Source organism: Tenrec ecaudatus, chromosome 12, assembly GCF_050624435.1.
Source record: "Tenrec ecaudatus isolate mTenEca1 chromosome 12, mTenEca1.hap1, whole genome shotgun sequence".
NCBI lineage: Eukaryota > Metazoa > Chordata > Mammalia > Afrosoricida > Tenrecidae > Tenrec > Tenrec ecaudatus.
The window spans coordinates 138,850,451-138,877,783 of NC_134541.1; the positions used below are offsets into that span (position 1 = coordinate 138,850,451).

The 27,333-nt window shown below is 45.8% G+C and overlaps 1 protein-coding gene across 1 annotated transcript in view; it reads left to right on the plus strand.

Annotated features, from left to right (window-relative positions):
• Positions 1–11,769: 11,769 nt before the first annotated feature.
• Positions 11,770–27,333, plus strand: part of LOC142423349 (cytochrome P450 3A4-like) — a 28,674-nt gene continuing 13,110 nt past the window's right edge. The window contains exons 1-6 of the mRNA XM_075528590.1: positions 11,770–12,033; positions 14,654–14,747; positions 17,701–17,753; positions 20,780–20,879; positions 24,831–24,944; positions 25,149–25,237. Coding sequence (XP_075384705.1) covers positions 11,963–12,033; positions 14,654–14,747; positions 17,701–17,753; positions 20,780–20,879; positions 24,831–24,944; positions 25,149–25,237 — 521 coding nt within the window. The 5' untranslated portion in view covers positions 11,770–11,962. The remainder of the gene's footprint in view (positions 12,034–14,653; positions 14,748–17,700; positions 17,754–20,779; positions 20,880–24,830; positions 24,945–25,148; positions 25,238–27,333) is intronic.

Consider the following 27,333-nt stretch of genomic DNA (forward strand, 5'->3'; position numbering starts at 1 on the left):
ATGTGTGTCTGCACACCAAACTACACACCTATCATGTATAGTTATTATCTCTCAATCATCTGTTTGTTGTCCATTTGCTTGAGTTGCTCCAGAGAGTCCAGAGCCCTCGTATTTGAATCTTTCTAACCCGGGCATTGATATATGAGAGAGGTCTCAGAGGACCTGGTTTCTTCTGCTTGCAACCTCCCAAGCGACCCCAGGAATCACTGCCCACAGAGACCCAGTCAAGCCCAGTCTTAGGCACAAAATAAGGGACCGTTAGAACCCGGAGCTTTTGGATAGCGTGTTAGGCCACTACAGACAACTGGAACCTCTTTTCTCCCTCCGGGTAGAGTCAGGTGCATAGAGTGCAGAAGAGAGGTGAGAAGTGGGGGGAGCGGAGGAGACGGTGAGATTCCACGAATCAATGAAAATGGCATTGAGGTTGTGCATTAATCAAGAAAATAGAATGGTCAGGTCTGAGCAGTCACCACTGGACATGGGTTCTGTCCTGGGAGAAAAATGGGAAGGTGAAGGGAACAGGTAGTTTAAAGTGTCTGTGACCTGCAGGACTAGCCTGGCATCATGGTTTGTGTCCCCAGCCTTCTTTTGAGGAGGGAAACCCTGTGACTGTAGGCTGCAGCCGCTGTCTTTCCAGTAAGCCTCTCCTTCAGGTTTCATGGCCTTGTGTAGTCTCTCTCCACATGACTCGGGCTGAACTTTGAAACAACCAGCATGTTGTGGGAAGGACGGTGTGTGACTTCTGAGACGGAGTCATCAAAGACATTGTCTCTTCACCTTGCTCCCTCTGGGATTCCAGGTGAGGAAACCGACTGCCGTTTGGCCATGACCCTCATATAGCCTCAAGACAAGAATCTTGGCCAACAGCAAGTGGTATCTTGCCAGCCATGTGAACTGCCTTCCTCCTTTGAAGGGGCGCCCAAGTCAAGCCATCAAGCTGTTTGAATCCCAGACAAGACCTTGACTGCTACCTCCGAAGAAACCCTCACGTTAGAACAACCTCATTCCACAAATCTACCGACTTTGGGCTGATTCCCCCCCACATCGACTCTACAGGACAGGGTAGAATGGCTCCGTAGGCTTCCCAACACTGAACGTCTTGACAGAGCAGACAGACACGTCTTCTTTCTGTCTTAGAACAACTGATGGATTGTGATGGCTGACCTTTCAGTTAGCATAAATACTTAAAGCACTGCACCACCAGGTCTCCCTTTACCCAGCTAAGCCCCATCTAGGACCCCTGACCCACATAAATCGAGATTATTGAAGTCATTCAGCTTTAGGATATCTTGTTACAGAGAAATAGATATGTCATGCAGTGGCAGAAGTACAGAAGAGTCATCTGGAATGGCCACAGCTGAGAGCTCTGAAGGCTTTGCTGGGTTACGGATGTGCGCTGGACTTGCCGGTCAAGGACAACACTTGGTGTTAGTTATATGTGAACATATGTACAGGTACAGGTACTTCTTTTTAAGGGTGGGTTCCCATCCCATTGGGTATAATTTACTAAAATAATCTTAGTCTGTGATGAGGTCAGGAACCTCACCACTTTCTCAGGGTTTCACATTCTCTGTGACATGAAGGTCCTTGGGGATGCCCCAAATCACACCGGTACACTAAAATCATAGGGATTTATGCAACATGATAATCTGGGGGAGTTTGAAGATTGACCAAAGGTCACAAAGTGTGCATGTCTCAAGTTGTTCCAATCTCTTTTGAATTGAATTCAATATCTACATATTTGGATGCTCACTCTCTGCCATTTTCTTTCTACTTGAACCCTTGGTATCAGCTCCTCATTTTCCCCCCTCCCTCTCCCTCCCTCCCTCATGAACCCTTGATAAATTTATAAATTATTATTATCTTTTCATGTTGTGCACTGTCTAATGTCTCCCTTCACCCACTTCTCTGTTGTCCATTCCCCTGGGTGGGGGTTATAGATAGGTCATTGTATTGGTTACCCTTTTCTCCCCCCACCTTCCCCTTCCCCTCCTGGTATGGCTATTCGCAATATTGGTCCCGAGGGGTTTATCTGTCCTGTATTCCCTGTGTTTCCAGCTTTTATCTGAACCCATGTACATACTCTGGTCTAGCCAGATTTGTAAGGTAGAATTGGAATCATCATAGTGGGGGGGGGGAAGCATTAAAGAACCATAGGAAAGCTGTATGTTTCATCAGTGCTATACTGCACCCTGACTGACCCATCTTCTCCCCACCACCCTTCTGTAAGGGAGTGTCCAATTGCCTACAGATTGACTTAGGGCCTTCACTCCGCACTGTCCACCTCCATTCATATTATGATTTTTTGCTCTGGGTCTTTGATGCCTGATACTTTATCCCATCGACACCTCATGACCACATAGTCTGGTGTACTTCTTCCATGTGGGCTTTTAGCTAGATGGCCGCTTGTTTATCTTTAAGCCGGGTACCATCAGCTTTCTTCACCATATTTGCTATGCACCTGCTTTGTCTTCAGCAATTGTGTAAGGAAGGTGAGCCTCTCAGAGTGCCGGATTATTAGAACAAAGTTTTCTTGTGTTGAGGGAGTACTTGAGTAGAGTCCCAATGTTCATCTGCTTCCTTAATACTAAACCTATAAATATACGCACATAGATCTATTTCCCCATCCTCATATATAAATATATTTACATATATACATGCCTTTATTTAGACCTCTATAAATGCCCTTTGCCTCTTAGCTCTTTCCTCTATCTCCTTTTACTTTTCCCTTGTCCCATTATCATGTTCGGCCTTCATTTGGGCTTCAGTAATTCCTCTGTTACATTGCCCTTGATCAAGCCCTACCAGACCTCCTATACCCTCCTCACCATTATTTTCAGTCATTTGTTGTTCACTTTTCCTTGAGTTTGTTAACACCCACTTCCTTTCCCCTGCCTCCCCCACTCCCTTGTCCCCTCGGAAAAGTCATCCTCTTGTTCTCTCTTCTGGCTTGTTTATCCCGCCTATCCCATCCAGATAGACATGCAGAGACAACAATATGCACCATCACGAGACCGAGTACAATGAAGAAACAATAAAAAAATAAAACAATAGCTATAACAACAAAAAGGCAATGACAAAAAGAAAAGCCTATAAATAGTTTAAGGCATATCTGTTGTCCTTTACGAGTGTTTTCCAGTTGAGTCTGATGGGGTGCCATACCCTGGCCCCACAATCTATTTTTGGTGTTCCCTGGGGACTTCATTGCTCTGCTCCCCTTGTTGCTCTGTTGCACACACTCAGTGTCTTTCCTCGGTGTGGTGGGCTCAGGGCAGGCACAATTCCCACCATGTGTTTCCAGTATTGTCCCCCCTGGTGCTAGGGGTCAGTGAGGAACTTCGTGTCTCATGGTGGGGCTGGCCCTGTGGTCCTCTCTGTGCATTGACTGCTCTGAGCAGAAATATTATCCTCAGGGGTTGGTGGGCCAGGATGTGCTTCACTCTCTCTCCCTCCCTCTTCATTTGCTCCATGTGCTCTGATCAGACACATCCCTCTCCTTGAACTGTAGCTTCAGTACTGTCCTCTGAAATGAATTCTTCTGGGGAGCTGTCCACTTAGTTGGTAATGGGGCCGGCCCCTTACACCTCTCACTTGGTCCCTGCCTCATGTCAATGCGTTGCGTTCTTGTCTTAGAACACCTGGTTGAAGTCTGGTTCCTCTTTCCCTGTGGAGATATAAACAACCTCCTCCCCTTAGGTGTGTTATTGCCCGGGAACAAGTCTTCTAAACAGCAAATATATCTGTAAGGCTCTGGCCCAAGGGATCCCCAGAACCAGAGGGAGCAGTTGGCTCTTCTTAAAATTGAAGATGTTTACACCCAAGATGAAACATACTTCTGTTTAGTCAAGGCATGCTTATGTGTACTAAGCAAAGAACAACACAGTGGCCCCTTGTGGTAAGCCCAACAAAACCAGAGTTACCTGGGGAAAGTAAGCCTTGCCCATGGACACAGTGGCAGGGTCTGGGCCAAATTCTGGAGCAACCTGCCTGCTAATGCCATTGAACTCAGAATCTGTGTGATGTTGCACCCCTCCAAGGATGTAAACTTATTGAAAAGTCAATGAATAAAATTGTGCATTTGTTAAAAAAACCAAAAAGCCAAAACACAAAATAGGGTGAGAGTCTCAGAAACTCACAGGGGCAGTTCTACCCTGTCCCTGGGACTAAGCATGAATTTTCTAGCAGCGAGTTTTGTTTTGGAGTCTTAATTCCCATTTATCAGGATTAGACAATATAGACCAGTATCCTTTATGAATATAGGTGCCCAAATTAAAATAAATTGACCAATAAATTAGCCAACAGAATTGAACAAGATATTATAAGAAAAACAACACATAATGAATAATGATCATTTGGATCCATACCAGGTGTGCAAAGATTGTTCAATATTAGGAAAGAAATCACATAATTCACCACATAAACAAAACACATGAGTGATATGACCATATCAGTAGATACAGAACAGAATTTGATAAAATTCAACATCCATTTATGAAAAATGGTTAATAAAATAGGAATAGAAGGAAAATTCCTCAATATAATAAATGATGCTAGAAAAAAACAACAACAACCTTCGCACGTAAGGGAGGAAATTTGAAAGCATTCCCCTTTGAGTGGTTGTGTGCTTGAGGACACACCAGCGTACAATCATTAAATATCCACACACCCACACCACAATTTCTCCGATCAGACATACAATTTCAGTTCACTGAAGGAAAGAAGATAGAATGGCTCAAATAAGTGACCAAAACACAGAACCTGAGACCTTTCCATTGCAGAGATGGGAAACCAGTAAGACAACATTTTGAATTGCCAGTGGAAATCATGCAGGCACGAAGGCAATGGGATGAGACATATGAAAATTAAGAAAGAAAGTCCATTTAGAAAGCCAACTTAGAATTATATGCCCAGCAAAAGGTCCATCAGTTACCAGAAGCAAATTAGGACATTTCCAGATAAACAGAAACTAAAGGGTTAAAAAGACAAAGACCCACCCCAGAGGCAATATTAACAGGTGCTCTTTAGGCACAGAGCTAACAGCAGTGGACAGCAACATGAGAGTCACATACTCGACAATACTAAACGTCAACCAGATCTCGATGCATCCAAAGTAAATCAAGATTGAAAAGAGCAAACCAAAGGTATCAATTGATTATGAAAACAAGTATGAAGTATCTAGAGGCAAGAGTACAGTTATAGAATGTCCAAATTGAGAGGAAGTTACGTCCACTTGAAGATGAAACAGACTTTAGTATTTGGGAAGAAATTAATAAACTACAGGAATAATCTCAAAGAAATGAACCCTATCAAAAACAAAAAGGGAAATCATCGATATTGGATACAGGCTAAAACAACAGCAATGAAGCCTATAACAAGAACATCCGCAAACAAAATGACTGAGAACAGAAGGTGATGTTGAGCTAAGAAAGAAATAGCAACATACAACAAAACCAGATCATACAGCAGAATGACAGCACAAACCCATAACTATACACAATTACACTCATGAACAGTCGCAGCAGTTCACGGACAGGGAGCGGCCATGGTTTCAGGCCAGATGCAGAAGAGGAGACTGGACACGCCGCTTGGCAGATGGATCTTGGCTGAAAGCAGAGAATAACAGAAAGATGTTTACTTGAGTTTTATTGACCATAAAATCTCATTCAGCCATGAAGATCACAACACACCATGGCTTGCCTTGAGAAGAATGAGAATTCCAGGACATTTACTTGTGTTTATGTGGAACATGTATGAGTCACGAGACAGTTATGTGAGCAGAACAAGATGTAAATCAAGAAAGGAGAAAGAAAGGTGTGCATCAGGGTTGAATCCTCGCCGTATTTACTCAGTCTGCATGCTGAGCCGGTAAGAGAGGTTGGACTGTGAGGACGAATGTAGCCTGAGGGTTGGCTGAGACTTATCAACAATCTGCAATAGGCAGATGGCACAAGTTTGCTGGCTGGGAATGAGAAGACTTGAAGCACTTGCTGATGCAGATCCAAGCTTTCAGCCTTGCGTATGGATTGCAACGCAATGTCAAGAAAACCCAAATCCTCACAAATGCACCAAAAGGAAACATTTCTTTCTGCAGTTTCATGTTTCCGGGTGCCTTGGATTATGTTTCATTGTTATTTTTAGTGATGCATGCATTCCATTGTGTGTAAGTACCAACATTTCTTTATCCAGTCTTCTATTGATCAACCCTTGGGTGGTTTCCAACGACCTGGTATTGTGAACAGTTCTGCCATGAATATGGGGGTGCATATGTCTGCTCATGCTCTGTCGCTTACTTCTTTAGGGTATCTACCCAGCAGTGGGATTGCTGAATTGTATGGGATTTTAATCCCAGTTGTTTTACTTGGCGCCATATTATTTCCACAATGGTTGGACATGCTTACACAACCACAGAAGTGTATGAGAATTTCAATCTCTGCACCATCTCCAACATTTGTTATATATATTTGTTATATATATATATAACATACACTGATATATATACATATAATATATATATATACACTGCCATTACATATATGTTTAATTTGGCTGCCATTGTTGGTGTAAGGTGGTATCTCTGGGTTTTTTATTCACATCTCCTGGATGGCTAGTGATAGTGAGCATTTTTTCATGTGTTAGCAATTTGAATATCTTTCTTGTGTGTGAAGTGTCTGTTCATGTCCTTTGCCACTTTTGGACTGGGAATTTGTTGATTTCTTGTTGAAGCATTTCAGTAGTCTATATATTTTAGAGGTTAGTTTTTTGTTCACTGTGCCATTGTTGAAACTCCCCGCCCCCACACTCTGTGGGCTTTTTTCTCTTCTAATGATGTATTTGATGCACATAGGTATCTTATTTTAGGTAGACCTCAGTCATCTTTTTTCCTTTCTTTCCGCTGTGTGCTCTTCTTTTATTACGTTGAATTGTATATTTGTGTTAGACAGAGTTCTCTAGAGAAACAAAACCAAGACACTTATGATGATAGATAGGTTTATACAGCGAGAAGGAATATCACAGCTAATTAGTCCACACAGCAGTACGGAGGGCTCAGTTCAACTCACTTTCATGGAACAGTTAATAGACTGGAAGTCCTCCAACTCATATGGGCTGCCGGGTCCAAGATCAGGAAGCACACAGCGGAGTCTTCTCTTAGCAAGGCAGGAGAACAGCTCACAGGCAGCAGATATCAGGGTGGGTCAGCAACAGTCAGTAGTTTGGGAGCGTAGCAAAACAAGCTCGGTTGGGATCTAGAACTCGAGCAAGATGACAGAATTCACCAGCCTCAAGGTCAAAGCAATGTAAGCACCATCAGTGTTGCGGGTGGAAGGACCCTCAAGCCTTAGCTACACGATCCATGGGTTGGCTTGGTCCACAGGCAGTGCAGCACACAGATTGAGGCAGAGAATTAGCTAAAGTAGCAGCACGCTGGTTTGATCACCATGGAGCAAGAGGGACATGGGTGCTGGGTGTCTTTATTTGTTATGGTTGTCCTCCGATCATGCTGAAACCTGAATAAACTCAGCCCACATGTTCCTACTGACCTAGTTGGCACAATAAACATGACTATCACAATGTTTATGCCCTGTAATAGGGCCCCTACATTTATCCTTGTTTTCTTATTGATGATCTTTTTAGATGTAGGATTTGCATTTAGGTCCTCAATCCATCTTAAGTTTGTTTTTGCACATGGGTGAGGTATGAGTTCTGGTTCACCCTTCTGTAGCCAGAGATCCAATTTCGGCAGCACCAGGTGTTGAAGAGACAGTCTCTTTTTCGTTTAACGGCTTTTCAGTCCTTTGTTGAAGATCAGCTGCCTATAGGTGGATGGGTTTATTTCTGGGGTTTCTATTCAATTCCTTTGGTTTAGTTGCCTACTCCTCACCAGGACCAGGGTCTCTTGAGTACTGCCGCTGTGTAATAAGTTTTGAGGTCAGGTAGTGCGGGGCCTCCTACTTAAGGAATCCTTGCTTAACCTGGACCTCTTTCCTCTCCAGATCAAGTTAATAGAGTTTTCATTTCTTTAAAGAATGAAGTTGGGATTTGGATTGGAATTGCGTTGTATTTATACACTTTTTTTTGGGGGGGGGGTTAGTATTGATATTTCCATGATGTTAAGCCTTCCTACCATAAAGACAGGACATTCTTCCATTGTGTAGGTCTGATTTGGTTCTTGTAATAATAGTCTTCTGTAATTTTCTTTGAATAGGTGTTTTGTTTCTCTGGTTAGATGTATTCCTAAGTATTTCATGTTTCTTGATTTCTTTTTTCTGAGCTCTTTTTCTTAGTATACAAGAATCCAACTACTTTTATGTGTGAATTTTGTATTCTGCCACACTGCCTAATCTTTCAATTGTTTCCAATACTGTTTTTGTTGAGTCATTGTTTGTTGGTTTACACATAAAATTATACCATCTGCTAATCGTGAGAGGTTTACTTCTTTGCCTCACTGTATTCCTTTGATTTCTCTTTGTTGGTTAACAGTTCTGGCTAAGACTTCCACTCTTCTATCAAATAGGACTGGAGATTGGCAGCATCCTTGTCTGTTTCCTGTTCACTTTGTTTTTCCCCGTTGAGCAAGATGTTGGCTGTGGGCTTTTCGTATATGGACTTTATTGTCCCTTCTATCCCTAGTTTGTTATTTTGTGTGTGTCTGATCAAGACTAGCTGTTGGATGTTGTCAAATGCCTTTTCTTTGTTGATTGATATGATCATGTGGTTTTTATTTTTTGTTTATTTATGTGTTGTATTACATTAGTTGTTTTTCTAATGTTGAACCAACCATGAGTACCTGATATGAATCCCACTTGAGTGTGGTGTACTGTTTTTTTTCTTAATATATTGATGGATTCTGTTGGGCAGAATCATGTTGGTAATTACCGTGTCTGTGTTCATGAGATATTGTGCTGCAGTTTTCTGTCTGCTGTGGGTAATCGGGCCATGCTGGCTTCATGAAATGACTGCGGGAGTTGGCTGCTCTGTTCTATATTCTGGAATAGTCTGTGTAAACTTGGTGCAGTGCCTCTCTGAATGCCTGGCAGCATTCCCCTGTGAAGCCCTTTGCTCTTGGAGTTTCCTTTATTGGGAGTTTTAAAAATGACCTGCTCTATTTCTTTTTCTTCTTATGGTCCTGTAAAAGTGTTCCACATCAGTCTGTGTTCATATGCGTAGCTGATGTGCTTCTAGAAAGTTGTTCATATCTTACAGGTTTTCAAACTTGAGGGAGGACAGTCTTTCGTAGTAGTTTGCTATTTTTCTTTTAATTTAATTTCCTTCTGCTCTGAGGTTGCCATATTAATCTCTGATTCTAGATATTTGCTTCTTCTCGCTCTTTGCCTTTGTTAAATTTGCCAGCAGTTTGACAATTTTTTAATACTTTCAAGGAACTGCCTTCTTTTGTGTCTGTTCTAATCTCGATAATCTCTTTCCTCCTGTTGTTTGAGAGGATATTGTGTTGCTCTTGCTCACGTTGTTGAAGAAGCCATGTTAAGTGCTGATTTGAGTTGTCTGCCCTTTTTTCAGGTGTGCGTCAGTTGCTGCAAATTGCCTTCTGATAACTCCTTTTACTGTGTCCCAAACATTTTGATAAGTTGTGTTTTCATTCTCATTTGTTTCAGGAATTAAAGTAAATCATCCTTTATTTGATTTGTTACTCAGTCATTTTTAAGTAACATGTTGTCCAGTTCCCATGTATATGACTTCCCCCTTGTTTTTTATATTGTTGATTTCTAGTTTTATAGTGTTGTGGTCTGAGAACATGGGTTGTAGAATCTCAATATTTTAAAGACTACTAAGTCTTGCTTTGTGGCCTAACACACATTATACTCTTCTTGAAAATGTTCCGTGTGCACTGGAGAAGGATGTGTTCTGGGTTGTTGTGTGCAATATTCGATAGACAATATGTCTAGGAGGTTGAGTTAGTTGATGGTATTGTGTAGATCTTTTGTGAATGTATTTCATGATGATCTATCTTTCCTTGAGCTTGGTGTATTTGTCTCCGACTTTTTGCTATGGCAGGCAAGGTTGACTAGACAAACTAACCCAATGACTCTCACAGATGTATAAGAAAGCGCTTTAAGTCAACAAGTAATTATATATCAAAAAAGCATCCCAACTAAGACCAGAAGTCGAATATTAGTCCACAAGTCCCTCTTCCACTCACATAGCCACATGCAATGATTCAGAATGTAGGAAGATCACAGGTCGGTGGTGCAGAGCCGTGTGGATCCAAGGTCAACGACAACATGGCAGGGCACTGGCAACTCTCAGCAAGCAGGAGTAGGCTTCGGTGGACGTCAACCTGGAGGTAAGTGGATCATTTCGAAGCAGTGGTACCAAAGCTCTTGCTATTTGGGACATTCGGGTTTCTCTGGAACTGAGTGGATGTGGGGCAGGCTGTCCCGAAGGATAAGAGGTCAATAAAGACGGTGGGCTCAAGTTGTTCAGGAGGTTGAGGTCTCTGATTGGAGCTCAGGGAGGAGGGAGCTGAGTCAGCACCATCTGAAGGGGAGAGGGTGTCCCTGGTGATGGCCCTGAGGGCAGGGGTGGAGTCACAAGTCATTTCAGAGGATCTGGGGTGCTCCAAATGAGGTGCTGTCTGGGAGATAAGGCCATGAAGGGGTGGATGGCTATCAGTCCAGCCAGAGGCGCGCAGGGAACAGTATGTGCATCAAGTAGGGCACACGATGACTAGGAGGGCCATCCGATCAAGGGTGTGTGGCTCCTCTGTTGGCTGAGGGACGTGGAGGCTGAGCAGGTGGTCTCGGGGTAATGGAGTGCATGGTGACTGAGAGGCTGCACGGTCCCACAGAGCGCTGTGGGTTCTGAGGGCGGGTGCGTAGGAGGAAGAGCAAGGGCCCTGCAGCACGCTCACCCTGCCCTCTTTCTGTCGACGGAGCCCGCCTCTGAATCAGCGCAGCGTCTGACGGAGAAATGAACAGTGCTGGAGAGTGCACAGCCTGACCCAGCCCGTGTGTCCAGGAGACAGAAGCTTCCAGAGAGGAAGGCAGTGCAATCTGTCTGAGGTGTTTGGCAGACACGGGCTTTAATCAGCGGGCCAGGGCCAGGGGTGCTGCGTGAGCTTGGATTTGAAAGAAGAAGAAGCTGATAGTGGGCGCAGGAGGACACAGGCAGAGGAGACTGTGGTGGGCACAGGAGGACACAGGCAGAGGAGACTGTGGCGGGGACAGGAGGACACAGGCAGAGGAGACTGTGGCGGGCACAGGAGGACACAGGCAGAGGAGATTGTAGCAGGGACAGGAGGACACAGGCAGAGGAGATTGCATGTGTTTCTGCCATTAGTCGCAGAAATGTCAGGAATGTCAACAATGGCCCAAAAAGGTCCTAGGAGTTTTAAGGTTAGTGGTTTTACTTAGGATTCTTTTTAAAAATGTCCAACTTGATTTTATTTTTTTTAAGTTTTTAAAAAATTTCAATCTTTATTTTTTAAATGGGAAGTGTAACACTGCTTCCCGCCCCCACCACCATACCAAGAAATTGTGAAGATGGCTCCAGACAGGGCATACTTATAATGCGTAACATCATCATGACTAAGAACTGATTGAGCAGCAACTAACAAGGACACTAAAACCAAAAACAAACCCAGAGGATCACGTGGTACCCAAAGTGACCTGCATAGCCCCTGGCTCCGCTGGGAACAGTGGCTTGTTTAGAGACTGACATCTGAGAAGTTATGAACTTCATGGAGGCCACGTGAGGTTCCAGTCTCAGACTTTGCCTCGTACTCAAGAGCAAAGTGCAGCTGAGTCCCCAGCTTCAGAGAGGGAGCTCAGAAAGATTCTCACTGGCTGCTGTGGGGGTCACACCCCCTTCCCAGCTTATCAATTGGCCTGCACCCTCCCTGAACCTCAGTGGGGTGGGAAGGAGGCTCTGCTTGTGGAGTAGAACTCCCACACACAGCTCAGAGAAAGGACAACTCAGAGGAGACTCTTGGGCAAGCAAAGTGACCATGGACCTGATACCAGCCTTGTCCACGGAGACCTGGGTCCTCCTGGCCACCAGCCTGGTGCTGCTCTATCTGTAAGTCACTCCCCGGCTTCCTCTGTGACATGGGGCCTGTGGTTATCCTGGGTCTCCTGCCACTGTGCCCTGTTTTGAAGCTCTAAGGAGAGAGGAGGGCAAGTTGTGGAGCGTTGTCTGCTACCAAACCAGAAGGGTTCATTAGTCATCTTGTGCAGAGCCTACGACTTTCCTCCTGATTAAGCAACACCCACTTACCTCCCAAGCCCCAATTTCTGTGTGTGTGTGGGGGGGGGGAGGGGTTGGGTGGCATTCTTTGTTCCGGGGACTGACTCATCCTTTGAGCCGAGAGGAGAGGAACGTTTAGGGAAAAAAGAATGTCCTCTGAAACGGAGGCGTGCTTACAGCAGAGGAAGTCCTTTGCTTGGAAACATACACTTTCCAGCTTCTTCCTCTCTGTGCTTGTAGCTCATTCCTCTTCACTGCCGACGCCCCTGCACAGTTACCGTCTCCTTCATCGCCTCCGCATAGGCTGGATTGGTGCAGAGCTCTCGGAATCTGTGCTGAAAGAAAGGTGCTCCTCCAAGGGGCGGAAACAAGCTCTCCTCTCAGCTTCCCGGGACAGTGACAGTGTGCCCTTGCCTGCCTTCTGTTACATAACAACAGGAAGTTGCCTGGGCTTTTGGAAATCCCTTCTCTTTCACCTGAGTGCGTCTGGAGGGTGTGGCAAACTCCCTCTCTGTCCCGAAGATTCTTCTCTGATGTCGCCCTCTAGCACAGGCAGCTTCTGGCAGGGCATGGTTGTCAGCAGCCTCCACCCGCAGCCTCCCTCCTTCCTCCAAGTGTTCTTCTCAGTGAGCCGGGAATGGCGAGGCTGGTCTAGACAAACACAGATGTCAGAACAAAGAGGCTGGTCCAAGACTCCTCTGAGGTCGCACTGAAGAAGGACCAGAGCAGGGGGTGAAGGAGAGCAGAGGGTAGGAGGGGTGAAGTGTAAGAGAGACATCCCTACAGGTCTCGGTGACGTTCCATGTCTCAGTGGATGAAGGGGCTCAGGACCACAATAAAATAGCTTCCTTCCTAGAACTGCTTCTTTGGGTGCCAACCAGCTGCTTCCAACTCATGGAGACTCTTGTATTGCAGCGCTGCAGTGCAGAGCTCTGTTGGTGGCCCAGGCATGGAGTGGGCCCCAAGCCCTTTCCCCTGCACTTCCATGGTGTGGTCCAACCTCAGACCTGTCAGGGTCCAGTGAGTGCCAGCCATTTGTACCACGCAGGGATCTAGCGCTCTGTGGTTGTTAGCTGTGGTTGAGTCCACTCTGCTCACAGTGACCTTAGCTTTAGAGAAAGGGACAAAGGAAGTTTGGGGGTGACTCTTCTGAAACTGTGTGCTCTGGATGGCAACTTCTTGGTCTTTGCAGGAGCTCCAGGAAGCATTGCGGTTCTCCTTTCTGGATATATTGTTTAAATAGTAATAACAACAACAATGTACTTTACTATTATTATCTGTGCTGCTGTTCCTCCCAGATGGATTTTGAGGTTCAGCTGACCAGGCAGCTCAAGTACATACCATCTAGTGCTTCCCACCTGCTGCATTCTCTCAAGAGCGGCAGGACCCCCGTGGTTATTCCCACGGCACTCTCCGGTTCTTGCTACCCGGCCAGCTCTTGGGGGATCTGAGAGTCAGAACCAAGACATTCTCTCTGCCTTTTCTTCCCATCAAAGGAGCCGCCTCTATGGGTGAGTCAAGGCAGAGAGTGTTACTGAGGCAAGGTGGCGTTGGCCTAGCCACTTCAGAGATTTAACACTAAATGAGGAGAAAAAGAAAACCCCCAAACTACGAAGCAGGTTGCTCTCGCCTGCTGCGGCTGAGTTGCTTTCGTCTCATAGCGACCCAGTGCGACAGAGGAGTAAGAACATGGCCGTCTGTCCCATCTTCACAGCGCTGCTGTGCCCTCATGGCTATTGTTACAGCCATTGGCTCCATCCATTACCTTAAGGCCCCCCTATTTTTTTTGCCGGTCCTCCACTTTACCAAGTGCAACGTCCTTCTCCAGGGACGGATCCTTCCTATAACACGTCCAAAGCACACGAGTTGAAGCTTCAACATCCTCACTTCTAAGCAGCATTCGCGCTGTACTTCTGCCAGGCCAGATACGCTTGTTTTTCTGGCAGTTCCTGGTCTGACCACTATCCCTCTCCAACCCCATCTTTCCAAGGCACTGAGTCTCCTGTCTTCCTCATTCATTGTTCAACTTTCATTTGCATGTGGATCTGATGGGAAGTGCCAGGACTTGGGTCAGGCACACCGTAATCCTCAGGACGGGCGACGTCTTTGCTTTCCAACCACAATGAGAATCCTCAGAGTTGGTGACAGTTCACTGTGGAGCAGACAGAAGCAAAGACCCTGGAGGTGTTCCAGCTGGAGCCCCCCGCCCCCGCCCCCCAGAGCCCGAAGCCTGGGAGCTTCACCAGTATTCAGTGCAGGGCTGGTAGTGGGCGATGTCAGCTGCTCTCCACTAAGCACCGCTGTTGTCGGTGGGTCTCACAGTGGCCGTGGGAGGGGACAGGAGGGTGAGGTGTGGCCATTGCTGCTGGAGAGCCACTGTCGTGGGTCGCCTGCACGCCCCCTTCCTAACACGGGCGTCATCCTGGTGACCGGCTTGTCTCTCACTTTGTAGATATGGAACTCATAATCACGGGGTTCTAAAGAAGCTCGGGATTCCGGGGCCCAAGCCGCTGCCCTTTTTTGGAACTGTCCTGGGCTACCGCATGGTGAGTGCTGGGGCTCTCTCCTTCCCTTCTTGGTTGCATGTACCTGTGTTACCTCCATCCAAACAAAATGCCCTTCTCGACATTGGGCCTCTACTCAAGCACTCCCTCAATGCAAAAATACTTTCTTCTATTAAATTGGCATTCTATGATGCTCACCCTCCCAACACAACTGCTGAAGACAAAGTGGGTGAATAAGCAAATGTGGTGAAGAAAGCTGATGGTGCCCATCCATCAGAAGATATAGCGTCTGGGGTCTTAAAGGTTTGAAGATAAATAAGCCGCCATCTAGCTCAGAAGCAACAAAGCCCACATGGAACCAGCCTGTGTGATCACATGATTCTGAAGGGATCAGTTATCAGGCATCAAAGAACAAAAAATCGTATCATTGGGTGCACACCTCCATGATACGATCGCTGAGGACAAACGGGTGCATAAGCAAATGTGGCGAATAAAGCTGATGGTGCCCGGCTATCAAAAGAGATAGTGTCTGGAGACTTAAAGACTTGAAGGTGAACAAGCGGCCATCTAGCTCAGAAGCAACAAAGCCCACATGGAAGAAACACACCAGCATGTGCGATCATGAGGTGTTGAAGGGATCAGGTATAAGGCATCATCAGAAAAAAATATCTTACCATAGTGAATGAAGGGGGAAGTGCAGAGTGGAGACCCAAAGCCCATTTGTCGGCCACTGGAGATCCCCTTGCAGAGGGGTCCAGGGGAGGAGATGGGTCAGTCAGGGTGCGATGCCGCACCGATAAAGAATACAGCTTTCCACTAGTTCCTAAATGTTTCCTTTCCCTCCCTACCCCGCCCCCCTGCCCAATGTCATCATCCAAATTCTACTTTGCAAGTCTGCATAGAGCAGAGGATGTACACTGGTGCAGATAGGAGCTGGAGGCACAGGGAATCCAGGGGGTATGATCCCTTCAGGACCAGGGGTGTGAGTGGCGATGCTGGGAGGATAGAGGGAGGGTAAAGAGGGAGAGGGGGTTGGAAAGAGGGATCTACATGTGACCTCCTCCCTGGGGGGTGGACAACAGAAAAGAGGGTAAAGGTAAATGTCAGACAGGGCAAGATGTGACAAAATAATAATTTATAAATTATCAAGGGCTCATGAGGGAGGTGGGAGCGGGGACGGAGGGGAAAAAAAAGAGGACCTGATGCATAGGACTTAAGTGGAGAGCAAATGCTTTGAAAATGATGAGGGCAATGAATGTACAGATGTGCTTTACACAATTGATGTATGTATGGATTGTGATAAGAGTTGTATGAACCCCTAATAAAACATTTTAAAAATGCACTAAAATGCTAAACAAAAAGAACATGAAAAATATGCCCTTCCTCAAGAGAAAGTTTCTAGAACTTTCTAGAAATTGTGAAAACTCCATCCACGACCTTGGTTTGGATCAGGGGTCAGCAAACTGCGGCTCATGAGGTATATAGAGCTCTTTCGGTACATACAAGTGGCTCTGGAGAAAAATTGCCCGAACTCTTAGGAAATTCCCCTATCTTTATGGGCTTGGCTTGCTGTTCCTTGCTGATTGGTAGGACTTCTCCCGAAGTGTCATGCCTATCACGAGGGCGGACAAAGGGAGTCTTGATAGTGGCTTAGGAAGTTGTGCGCTGTCGATGCCAATTCTCCAGCTTCTACATGCATTCGGCAGCTTTTCTGTTGTCTGGATTGTTTTAGAAATGATTTATTTTATTACTATTTTTACTGCTCCTGGATAAATGTTGAGCTTCACATGACCGGGCAGTTCCAGTCATCACTGTTCAGTAATTTACACGTGCTGTATCTCTCAAGAGCTGTTAGATTCCCTGCGGTCATTCCCCCGGCACTGCCCAGTGTTTGTTAAATATACCATCTTCTGTGAGATTTGAGAGTTAGGACAAAAAAAGGGGTTCTGTTTTTCTTTCCCCCCAAAGGAGCCATCTCTATGGATGAGTCAGGGCAAATTGTCACTGAGACAAGACGGCAGTTGTCTATGAATTTCAGATATTTATCAACTACGTGACTTAAAAAATTAACAAAAGCATGTTGGTGGTGGTAGCAACTGCGGGGTGTCTTTTGCCTCGTGGTGACTCTACATGACAGACCAGGAATGCCCCGTGGGGCATTCCCTCATTTCCTCCAGGTCTCAGTTTTTCACATGTACCCATGGAGTGCTCAGGGAGGTCTGAGATTAGAGACAACTCAAGCACAAGCAAAAACACCCCTGAAAGACAAAGGTTTCTTATAGACAAGGTCATAACCTTCAGTGCTTGCAGTACTTGGAGGAAAATGGAAGATTTGCTTTTAATTCTCCCTTTGGAGATATCTCTCCCATCTTCCCTCTTTACCCTCATGCGCTTGCTGAGTAAAAGCTAGTCTGTCAGTGAGGGGACCGTGCAGCAGTTTCACAGGGCACAACGCCGGTGGCCTGAAGCAACAGCAATGCCTTGTCTCATAGTTCCGGACACAGAAATCTGCTGGCAGGGCGGTGCTCTCAGAAAAGGCTCTAGGTGAGAGCTGGATCGTGGCCCTGTCTTAGCTACTGGTGGGTCCTGGCACTCCTTGGGGTTCCTTGGTTTGTAGATGTCTCCCTCCCACCTCTGCCTTCATCTTCACTTGAACACATCCCCTGTGCTCTCTGTGTCGGTCTCTATTTCGTTCTTACAGGGACACTAGTTGGACTGGATTAAAGTCCACCCTCCTCTAGTATGATCTCATGTTAAATGGACTGATAACATTTTGTTTTCAATGATGAATTGCTTCCTGGTCTTGCACTGTCTGCACGACCTTTGATGTGCCCGAGCCCTATTTCCACACAACTTTACACCCACGGGTAGTGGAGGTTCAGGGGTCACCACTTCCTTTTGGGGAGCACAATTCAATCTATCAGAGCAGAAGCCTGGTTTTATCTGATTGACATTTTCAAATGGATAATGAACTTTAATTTGTGTCTCCTTGCAGGGTATTTGGGATTTTGATCTGAAATATTCTAAAAAGTTTGGAAAACTATGGGGGTGAGTATTCTGGAAACGTCCAGTGGATAAACCTGTGAAGAAGCACTCGGTTGTGTGGAGCTCAGTCTCCGCCCAGAGCCTTGTAGGATGAGTGAGCTTGTGTGACGCTCATGGAGACTCGTCCTGCCTACGATCCCGCAGGACTCCAGGTGTCAAAGTCGACAGCAGTGGTTCCCTAAGTGGGAGATGCAGCCTCCTGGGGGGGCATCGGAATGATCCGGGCTTGCTGCAAAAGCAGATACCTACCCTTTATCCTGGAGTATGGGCTATTGTACGGAAGATTTTCATTGACAGGGAGATGCTGAGCAATTGTGTGTGTGTGTGTGTGTGTGTGTGTGTGTGAAAAGGGGGTGTCAGGCCAAATAAGGTTGTGCACCTATGATCTACGCTCTGAATGAGGCCTAGACAGCTGCAGACATCCTCTCTCCAGATTCCGACAGACAGAGCGACTCCTGGTATTGCTTCCTGTCCAGTTTTTCCTTCCGTAGCTCCCCTTACACTGCACGCACATGCGTCACTGTAACCCCGCGGGTCGCGGGTGCTTGAGCTGGTTCCCACTCACAGGGCTCATGGGTGAGAGAGCAGAACTCCTCCGAGGTTGTCTGGGCTGCACTCCTCACGGCAGCCGGTCTCCCAGTCTTTCTCCCACGGAGCCACTGGGGGCGTTTGAATGGCCAACCTCACGTCAGCAGTGGAACCCTAGCGGTGGCTGCCCCTGGGCTTCTTATCAGGTGTCATGGAGTTGGTTCCGACCCACAGCGATGCTATGCCCGCAGAATGAAACACTGGTTGACCCCGCACCCCACTCACCCTTATTCCTGTGCTTGAGCCCGTTTGCAGCCACGGTACAACCCCATCTCCTCGAGGGCTGTCCTCTTGCTCCCTGCCCCACTGCTTTACCAAGCACGATGTCCTCCTCCAGGGACTGGTCCCTCCTGACCACATGTCCAAAGTGTGTCGGAGGAAGTCTCGCCATCCTCGCCTCTAAGGAGCCCTCTGGCCGACCTTCTTCCAAGACAGGCAGGCTTGTCTTTTTAGTAGTTCATGGAAAATTCTTCTTTGTTCAGTGTCCAACTTCACCTGCAAATGAGGCCACTGAAAACCCCAATGGTTGGTCAGGCACACGCTAGTCCTCCTCTAAGGCACAGCCTTGGTTTTCAGCACTCCAAAGAGGGCTTGTGCAGCAGAGCTGCCTCACTCAGAGCGTCTTTGGATCTCTCGACTGCTGCTTCCATGAGCATTGATAGGGGGGGGCGGGGGACCATGACAAATTCTTGACAAATTTCAACCTTCTCTCCATTGATCATGAGGCCACCTATTGGCTCAGCTGTGAGGCTTTTGGTCTCTTTTGCATTGAATTGGAATTCATGAAACCCCAGTAGGGGGTGCTAACCCCAGAGGCTCCATCCTAATAATTTCTGTCAGAGAACAACACTGAATGTACTCTATACGTGAACCTTCCAAGTTGCAGAGTGCTGGAAATGGACAGCAGGAAGGGCAGAGAGTCTCACCCAAACCTAAGTGTGATCGCAGAGCCATTTGAAGTTCCTCCGTGCGGTCCAAGAACAGGCGACGTTTGGGAAAGCTCCCATTTGTTCTAGCAAATGCAAATGAATGGTCACGGGAAACAAAGTGTCAGGATCATGTAACTGAACACATGTTGTTGCTGTTAGGGCCACCCAGTCGGTTCCAAGTCATCGGGGCCATGTGCACACCAGGGCAAAACACGGGCCTGTCCAGGCCAACACACACGATTGTTCCTAAAGGTGAGCCCGTTGGTGTCTCCACCGTTGATCAATCCACCTTGTTGAGAGCCGTCCTCTATTTCATGGTCCTTCTGCTTTGCCAAGCAAGGCGTCCCTTTCAGGGGTTGGATGGTAGTACACAGCCTTCTCTTTCACCTGCAGAGCAGCTGGTGGGGTCAAGCAGTTAACCGTGTGGTTGGCAGCTCAGTGCTGGGCCCTCTTCGCCACCACTGCTCCTCTAATTAAATGGATATCATGCTTTAATCCATTGGCTTATTCCCACGAGGACGATTGCAAGGGCGAGAAGCAAGCCCAATTTCGACGCATGACACAGGAAGACAGCTTTTGTGACATGAAAAGTGGGATCTACATGGTGCTCTGGTGTCATAAAGTGGTCCTGAGACCCAGTTAGGGTCAAGATATGTGTATGTAATAAAAAGAAAAATATGTAAAATGAATTATACACTCAGCTCACTGTCCATTTATGTCTTGCTATATTCCTTTCAAATTTTTCTAGGCTCCATGGGCCCAGAAATCTCCCTTTAGTAAGCAATAAAGGAAAACTATACAGGGCAATTCATGAACACAGGGCGAAACTCCTTCACAGTTCAATCATCGTGTTTTGGGTGCTCCATGTCTTTTTCCATGTGCACATACATTGGTGCACATTTGTGATCAGTGTTTCTATAATTTATATCACGTCATTCCATATTTATTCTAAGTTTTGAGATACTTTCAAATATGCAATTTTGATGACTGGGTGCCTGGACTGTTTTAAATTAAGTATATATTGCTCTTAGATTTTTCACTTGCTGTCACTGTTTCACTAGCCTAATGCTTTAAAAAAGGCCATTTTAAAAAAAGTGATAAAGAATGATACAGGAAATAGCCATCTCTCCACCGCCTTTCTGTTACCCATGCTCTTAAGTTACTGCTAGTCATCTTAGGCAGATAATGATCTATTTTAAGAGTTCTCCACACGCTCATGTATACATACGTTAGAATGAGTACATTACCTGTCGTAAGAGTTGCTTTGCTTTTAAAGGTCTCTCACGTGTTTGAACTGCATTACACTTCATCTCATGCACTCTCTCAGGCGCCTGTGCTCAGTGTGCTGCTGTGGGCGTAATGTGTCTACTTTGAATGGAAGGGATGGCGGTGTGTGTTGGACAACTGGGAGTGCGGACTTAAGCTATCAGGATGAGTACATAGTCTCTTGGGAGTGGTTCCAGCTGCAGAGTTGAGTTTGCTAAGATTAACCAGCTCTGTCTCCTGACACAGGTTTTATGATGGTCAGCAGCCTGTGATAGTCATCACAGATCCAGTCATGATCAAGGCCATAATGGTGAAGGAGTGCTATTCCGTCTTCACAAACCGGAGGGTAGGTAACCATATTTCTTTCATTTAGAATATTATTTTACATTCTGAATGTGCAATTATTGGGGATTCACAGGAAGTTTGGGTAAAACAACAACAACAAAAATCAACAAACACCCAAATTAAGTCAACCAGAACAAAAATCAACCAACAACCAAAGGACACTCTCATGGGTGGTTCATCCAGTTTTCCTGCATGTTAAAATCTTATTTAAATATGACACCCAACTAGTAACGTGACTTTGGTACAGTTCACAGTGCTTATTTAGATCTCATCCACTTTATATGTAATCATTTGTGTGTATGTAAGTTCACATATGCATAATTTTATGACATATGAATTTGTGTGACCACCAGCACAGCCAAGACATCGCACTGCTCCCTCACCATGTAGCCTCTGGTCCCTCACCATGTAGCCTCTGCTCCCTCACCGTGTAGCCTCTGCTCCCTCACCATGTAGCCTCTGCTCCCTCACCGTGTAGCCTCTGCTCCCTCACCGTGTAGCCTCTGCTCCCTCACCATGTAGCCTCTGCTCCCTCACCGTGTGGCCTCTGCTCCCTCACCGTGTGGCCTCTGCTCCCTCACCGTGTGGCCTCTGCTCCCTCACCGTGTGGCCTCTGCTCCCTCACCATGTAGCCTCTGCTCCCTCACCATGTAGCCTCTGCTCCCTCACCATGTAGCCTCTGCTCCCTCACCATGTAGCCTCTGCTCCCTCACCATGTAGCCTCTGCTCCCTCACCATGTAGCCTCTGCTCCCTCACCGTGTGGCCTCTGCTCCCTCACCGTGTGGCCTCTGCTCCCTCACCATGTAGCCTCTGCTCCCTCACCGTGTGGCCTCTGCTCCCTCACCGTGTAGCCTCTGCTCCCTCACCGTGTGGCCTCTGCTCCCTCACCGTGTGGCCTCTGCTCCCTCACCGTGTGGCCTCTGCTCCCTCACCGTGTGGCCTCTGCTCCCTCACCGTGTAGCCTCTGCTCCCTCACCGTGTGGCCTCTGCTCCCTCACCATGTAGCCTCTGCTCCCTCACCATGTGGCCTCTGATCCCTCACCATGTAGCCTCTGCTCCCTCACCGTGTGGCCTCTGCTCCCTCACCGTGTGGCCTCTGCTCCCTCACCGTGTGGCCTCTGCTCCCTCACCGTGTGGCCTCTGCTCCCTCACCGTGTAGCCTCTGCTCCCTCACCGTGTGGCCTCTGCTCCCTCACCGTGTGGCCTCTGCTCCCTCACCGTGTGGCCTCTGCTCCCTCACCGTGTGGCCTCTGCTCCCTCACCGTGTGGCCTCTGCTCCCTCACCGTGTGGCCTCTGCTCCCTCACCGTGTGGCCTCTGCTCCCTCACCGTGTGGCCTCTGCTCCCTCACCGTGTGGCCTCTGCTCCCTCACCGTGTGGCCTCTGCTCCCTCACCGTGTGGCCTCTGCTCCCTCACCGTGTGGCCTCTGCTCCCTCACCGTGTGGCCTCTGCTCCCTCACCGTGTAGCCTCTGCTCCCTCACCGTGTAGCCTCTGCTCCCTCACCGTGTAGCCTCTGCTCCCTCACCATGTAGCCTCTGCTCCCTCACCATGTAGCCTCTGCTCCCTCACCGTGTGGCCTCTCCTTGCTGTTCTTTTACAGTAAGAGCCAGCAGCTTGTCTGTGACTCTTACTAGGGTCTTTAGCAGAGCAACCAGGTACTCTTATTTTTATAAAACCAATTAAAATTTTTTCTTTTATAGATTGTACTTTTGATGTCAAGTCTGGAAACTGCCTACCTTCTGGTCCGGAAGATTTTCCTCTTCCTTCTTTTTCTTCCACTTCCTCTTAATATTTTTCTTAAAGTGTTTACAAATAAGTTATTATTATTTTACATTTAGGTTTAAATCTGTGTGGTTCATTTCAAGCCAGTTTGTATGTGTGAGAGTGCGTGTGTATGTGAACTGTGAAATGTGATCACATTATTTTGCCTGTGGTTCAATTGCTTTGGTTTCTTTTACTGGGAAGGTTATCTTTCCTCCATGGAATTGATTTTACACTATTGTAAAAATAACATGTAGTCCACATTTGTATGGGTCTGTTTCTCACTTTCTATTCTTTCCCATCAGACTGTACATCTGTTCCTCCAGTATTCCACAACTGATTACTGTGACTATATCATAAAGTTGAACATCTTGTAGAGCTATTCTTCCCACTTTGTCAAATTGTTTTAGTTATTTTAAGCTCTTTGCTTTTTATAGAAAATTATAATAGGCTTGCCTATAGCTACAAAAAGTTTGCTGGAATTTTGATAAGAACTAATAACATCTTTACTATGTTGAGTCGTCCAATCCATGAACACAGTAATCCTTAAAACTCAACTCACTGCCATCAAGTTGATTTTGACTCATAGTGACTCATTTGGACGGAGGAGAACTGGTGAATTAGCCCGGTTGATTTCTGAGGGTGTAATTCTTGAAGAGAAAGCCTTCTTTTTCTCCCCCAGAGTGGCTGGTGGTTTCAAACTGCTGACTTTGTGGTTAGCAGTCCAATATAGAGCAGTATACCACCAGGGCTCCTGAATATAGTAATTAGGTTTGATTTAGATTTTTCTTTTCATCCTGTTATATGCATTTTAAAAAGTTCACTGTACGTATTCTCTATGTGTTCCCTTAGATTTATAACTAGCGAGTTCCCATTGAATTGTCTCTGATAACTCCATGTGTGTCTCAGTGGAATTGGGCTCCTTAAGGTTTCAACAGATGGTATTCAGATGTGGATCACAAGGCCACTTTTTAAAGGTGCTTCTGGGTGTATTTGAAACTCCAACTTCTTGGTTAGCAATCAAGCATTTTAGATTTATAACTAAGATTTATAAAATATTTTCTTTAAGATGATTGTTAACATCCTTGCTTTCTTACGTTCCATGTGTTCACCAGTAGTATGTAAAAATTGTGATTGATTTTCACATGTTGGTCTTGTATTCTACAACCATGTGGTACTCACTTATTTGTCTTGTGTGTTGTATTTTAGGCTTTTTTGGTGGCATATTCTTGAGATTGTTTATTTGAACACACATCTTCTGAAAACAAAGACAATTCTGTTTCTTCTTTTTAAATCTGTTTGTGTTTTAAGTCTTGTCTTGTTTCACCAGTTAGCACGTTTAATATGATGCTGAATAAAATGGACGAGAGTGAACGTTTTCTTCTTGTCCAGAATCTGGGATGGGGGTGGGTTTCCATCATTTATTGTTAAGTGTGATGCCAGATACAGTTTTGTTTTGTTCTTTTGTAGATTCTCCTTCTCAAGTTGAGGAAATTTTCCTTGACTTCTTGTTGCTGAGATGTTACTTAAAATAATTTAATTATGAATGAGTATTTTAAGTTTTCACATATGATCAAATACAGTTTTGAAGCATGGGCAAACATTTTCAAATTGGTTTTCTTGGTTGGCCAGCCTAAAGCTGGGGGAATTGAGTGATCTCATTTCTTGTCTTTCTACTCGAGGTGAACAAGGAAGATGTAATTTCTTTCCCAGAAAAGCCAATGGATTCCTGGCTTTTTAAGAATTAACTACAATTTGTAGGAAATTACCACTCCCAGGGCACCTCTTGTTCAGTTTGCTCACCCTCGAGACATATGGCGATGGGCGCGGTCTGTGCCAGTGTCACCACCGGCAGTCTCGTTCTAGCCCTCAGAAGCCTGGTGGCTGTAGGGACAGAGTAGCCTTTGTTTCTTTCTCCTCCCTGGACAAATAACTTTCCTGTATTGTGCACAGGGGAACCTAAGGGAAGTGGCAGATAAAAGTTGGAAATCCCACCAGGTGGCTGGGTGTCCGTTCTCACAGGGGATGCTGGAACACATTTTGATTAACCATCTTTACATTAGCCTGCCACCTTATAGCCAGTCACTAAGCACTTACTGATTAAATGATGCCTGATCAACACATTGCCTGCTGCTGGGGAGACCTCTAGAACTTATGGAAGATAAATGTCCTTTTTCTTTGAATTCCAGTCTTTTGGTCCAATGGGATTCATGAAATCTGCCATTTCTTTGGCTGAAGATGATCAGTGGAAGCGATTGAGGACTTTGTTATCCCCAACCTTCACCAGTGGAAAGCTCAAGGAGGTAAGAAAATAAGAGAAATAATAATTAGAAAGTCCAGGGACCAATCTAGCAATGGGTAAAAAAGATCAGCTCAATTTGAATTCCTTTAACATGGTTTTATCTTTATGATAAAATGTCACGTATTATTCCTACTTGGCAGACGAGCTGTTTCTAGTTCTTTGCTCTCCGTATTTACCTTTGGGTGTTGGTGTGTTTTGTGTTTAGATGTTCCCCATCATAAGCCAGTATGGAGACCTGTTGGTGAAGCATCTGAGAGAGGAGGCAGAGAAGGGCAAGCCTGTCACACTGAAAAGGTAAGAAATATGGTGGCTGGTATTCTGATCTCTGTCACAAGCCCCACCAGCTGCCTATCAGGGAATTGAAATTCTCAAACTTGAGTTAATCTAGTGGTCAAGCAAACAGAGGGGCGTGGTGGGAAAACTCCAATGAGCTACCCAAGAATGGTGGTTCATGCTAACTATTAGGGCAACCAGGGAAAAGCGTCTTCCCAGCCTGTTCTTGAGCCTGGCTCAATTTATCTGCGTAGCTGTCTACTGGTTCTTCCCAGAAGACACGTAAGAAAGTTTTAGAAAGAAGACATGTGTTTGATAGTACAGAAGCATTGGGGTAGGTGACATGGGATAGTTGAAGTAGAAAGGCATTTGATGCTTTTTATTAGCTGACCATGGCTGAACTCAGAAAGATCAAATATAGAACCTGGAGCAACTCAATCTGTTACTGCTGTGCTAAGGATAGTAGAAATGTGCAATCTGTTATTTACTGTGGGCACAGGTATGGTGCAGTGGGACTCAGATCCAACGTCACTTTGAGAAGCACAGTCAAGAAATCCAATGATGTATCGCCTTGAGCAAATACGTTGCACAGACTTCCTTAGAGTATTGATCTGGTAGTTATAAGATGTGGTGTCAAATTGTGGAGGGGTGGAGTCTAGCCTGTCTATCAGGTCTCAGCTTGATGAGCTCATTTGGAGGTCTATACATTTATCTTCAGACTCACACAGCACATGCAATGACACCAAATGCAGGAAGAACACAGGCCAGTGGGTGGGAAGTCTTGTGGATCCAGTGGTGGTGAAAGCATCTCAGCGCTGGCAGGAGTCTCCACGTGACTCCTCCAGCTCCAAGGCTCTGGCTCCATCAGTGTAACTCCATGTGGCTTGTCACCAGGAATGTCTCACAGGAAGATAAGCAGAGTGTGTGAGTCTGGCCTCCAGTGAGCTATTTTATCTCCATAGTGCCTCCAAATGAGGTCAGCAAGCTGCGACCTGATTGACAGGCTAAACTCCACCCCATTCACTCTTAATAGTCTCAAATTGACACCAAATTATGTAACTACCTCAGACAACCCCTTGTCAACTTGACACCTTCAAACAACTCTTTAGCCATATATAATTTTCAAACAAACAATAAAATAATATCTGTACCTAACAGGATAAAACTAAAATGCATACAATTAAAAAATGTGCCTCCCTCATTTAAACATCAAATTCTATAAGTGAACAAAGTAAAATATTCTGTACTTATGTGAGCACCTACACTACAAGCCTATGAATATATCCCCACCTATGAAAGCTTGGAAGGCAGCCACTTCATGCCTTTATCCGCCCAATTTTGGGTGACCAATTCCTATTCTGTGACTTAACATCAACACATTCCTCTGAGTAGGCAATCATGTTCTTTGATATGAAGAATCTTCATTCCAGTTGGAACCTTGTGAGTCTGCATCCATAAGCAAAGTCATATCAGGACAGGCCGTCCATAAAGTCTGCAGCAATATGTACCAGTTCACAGGCTCAAAAATCTTCTCTTCATCTGGTTGAGTTCTGGTAAACATGATGTGGGAGGCCTCACTTAGCCATCAAAAATTCCCGACAACTTTAGTCCCCTTGGTCATGAACTTCAGACCAATCAACCTGCTCTCATCTTCTCCTTTAGTTCCTGTGAACCAAGTCCACGGGTGTCAGTGGCCAGACTCAACCCATCTCTTTATTGCTGCATCTCTCTCACTTCCACTCAACAAGTAGATCCAGGTGGTCACCTAGCAAGCATTTCTACCTGCCCATAAGCTCCCTTTAACAGTTCAGGCTAGAGCAGAGAGTTCCTTCCATGCTCCAACAATTTCCAGCTTCAGGCACAAACTAATAGTTCAAAATTTAAAAAAGCCAAAGAGTTCCTTTTTTCTTTAATATGTCAGTAGCTCCCTAGGCAAATTTGTTCCCCTTTGAACATCCTGAGCACTCAAGACACTGGGTGGGGCTTATCTTTACAGAGCTTTCTTTGCAGGCATGTCCTAAACGGATTTAAAGTTTCAATTTTAATGGCTGAAGGAAAATGGGCTTACAAGCTCTCTATTTTCATACTTCCCAATAATAATTCTATCAATCACTAAA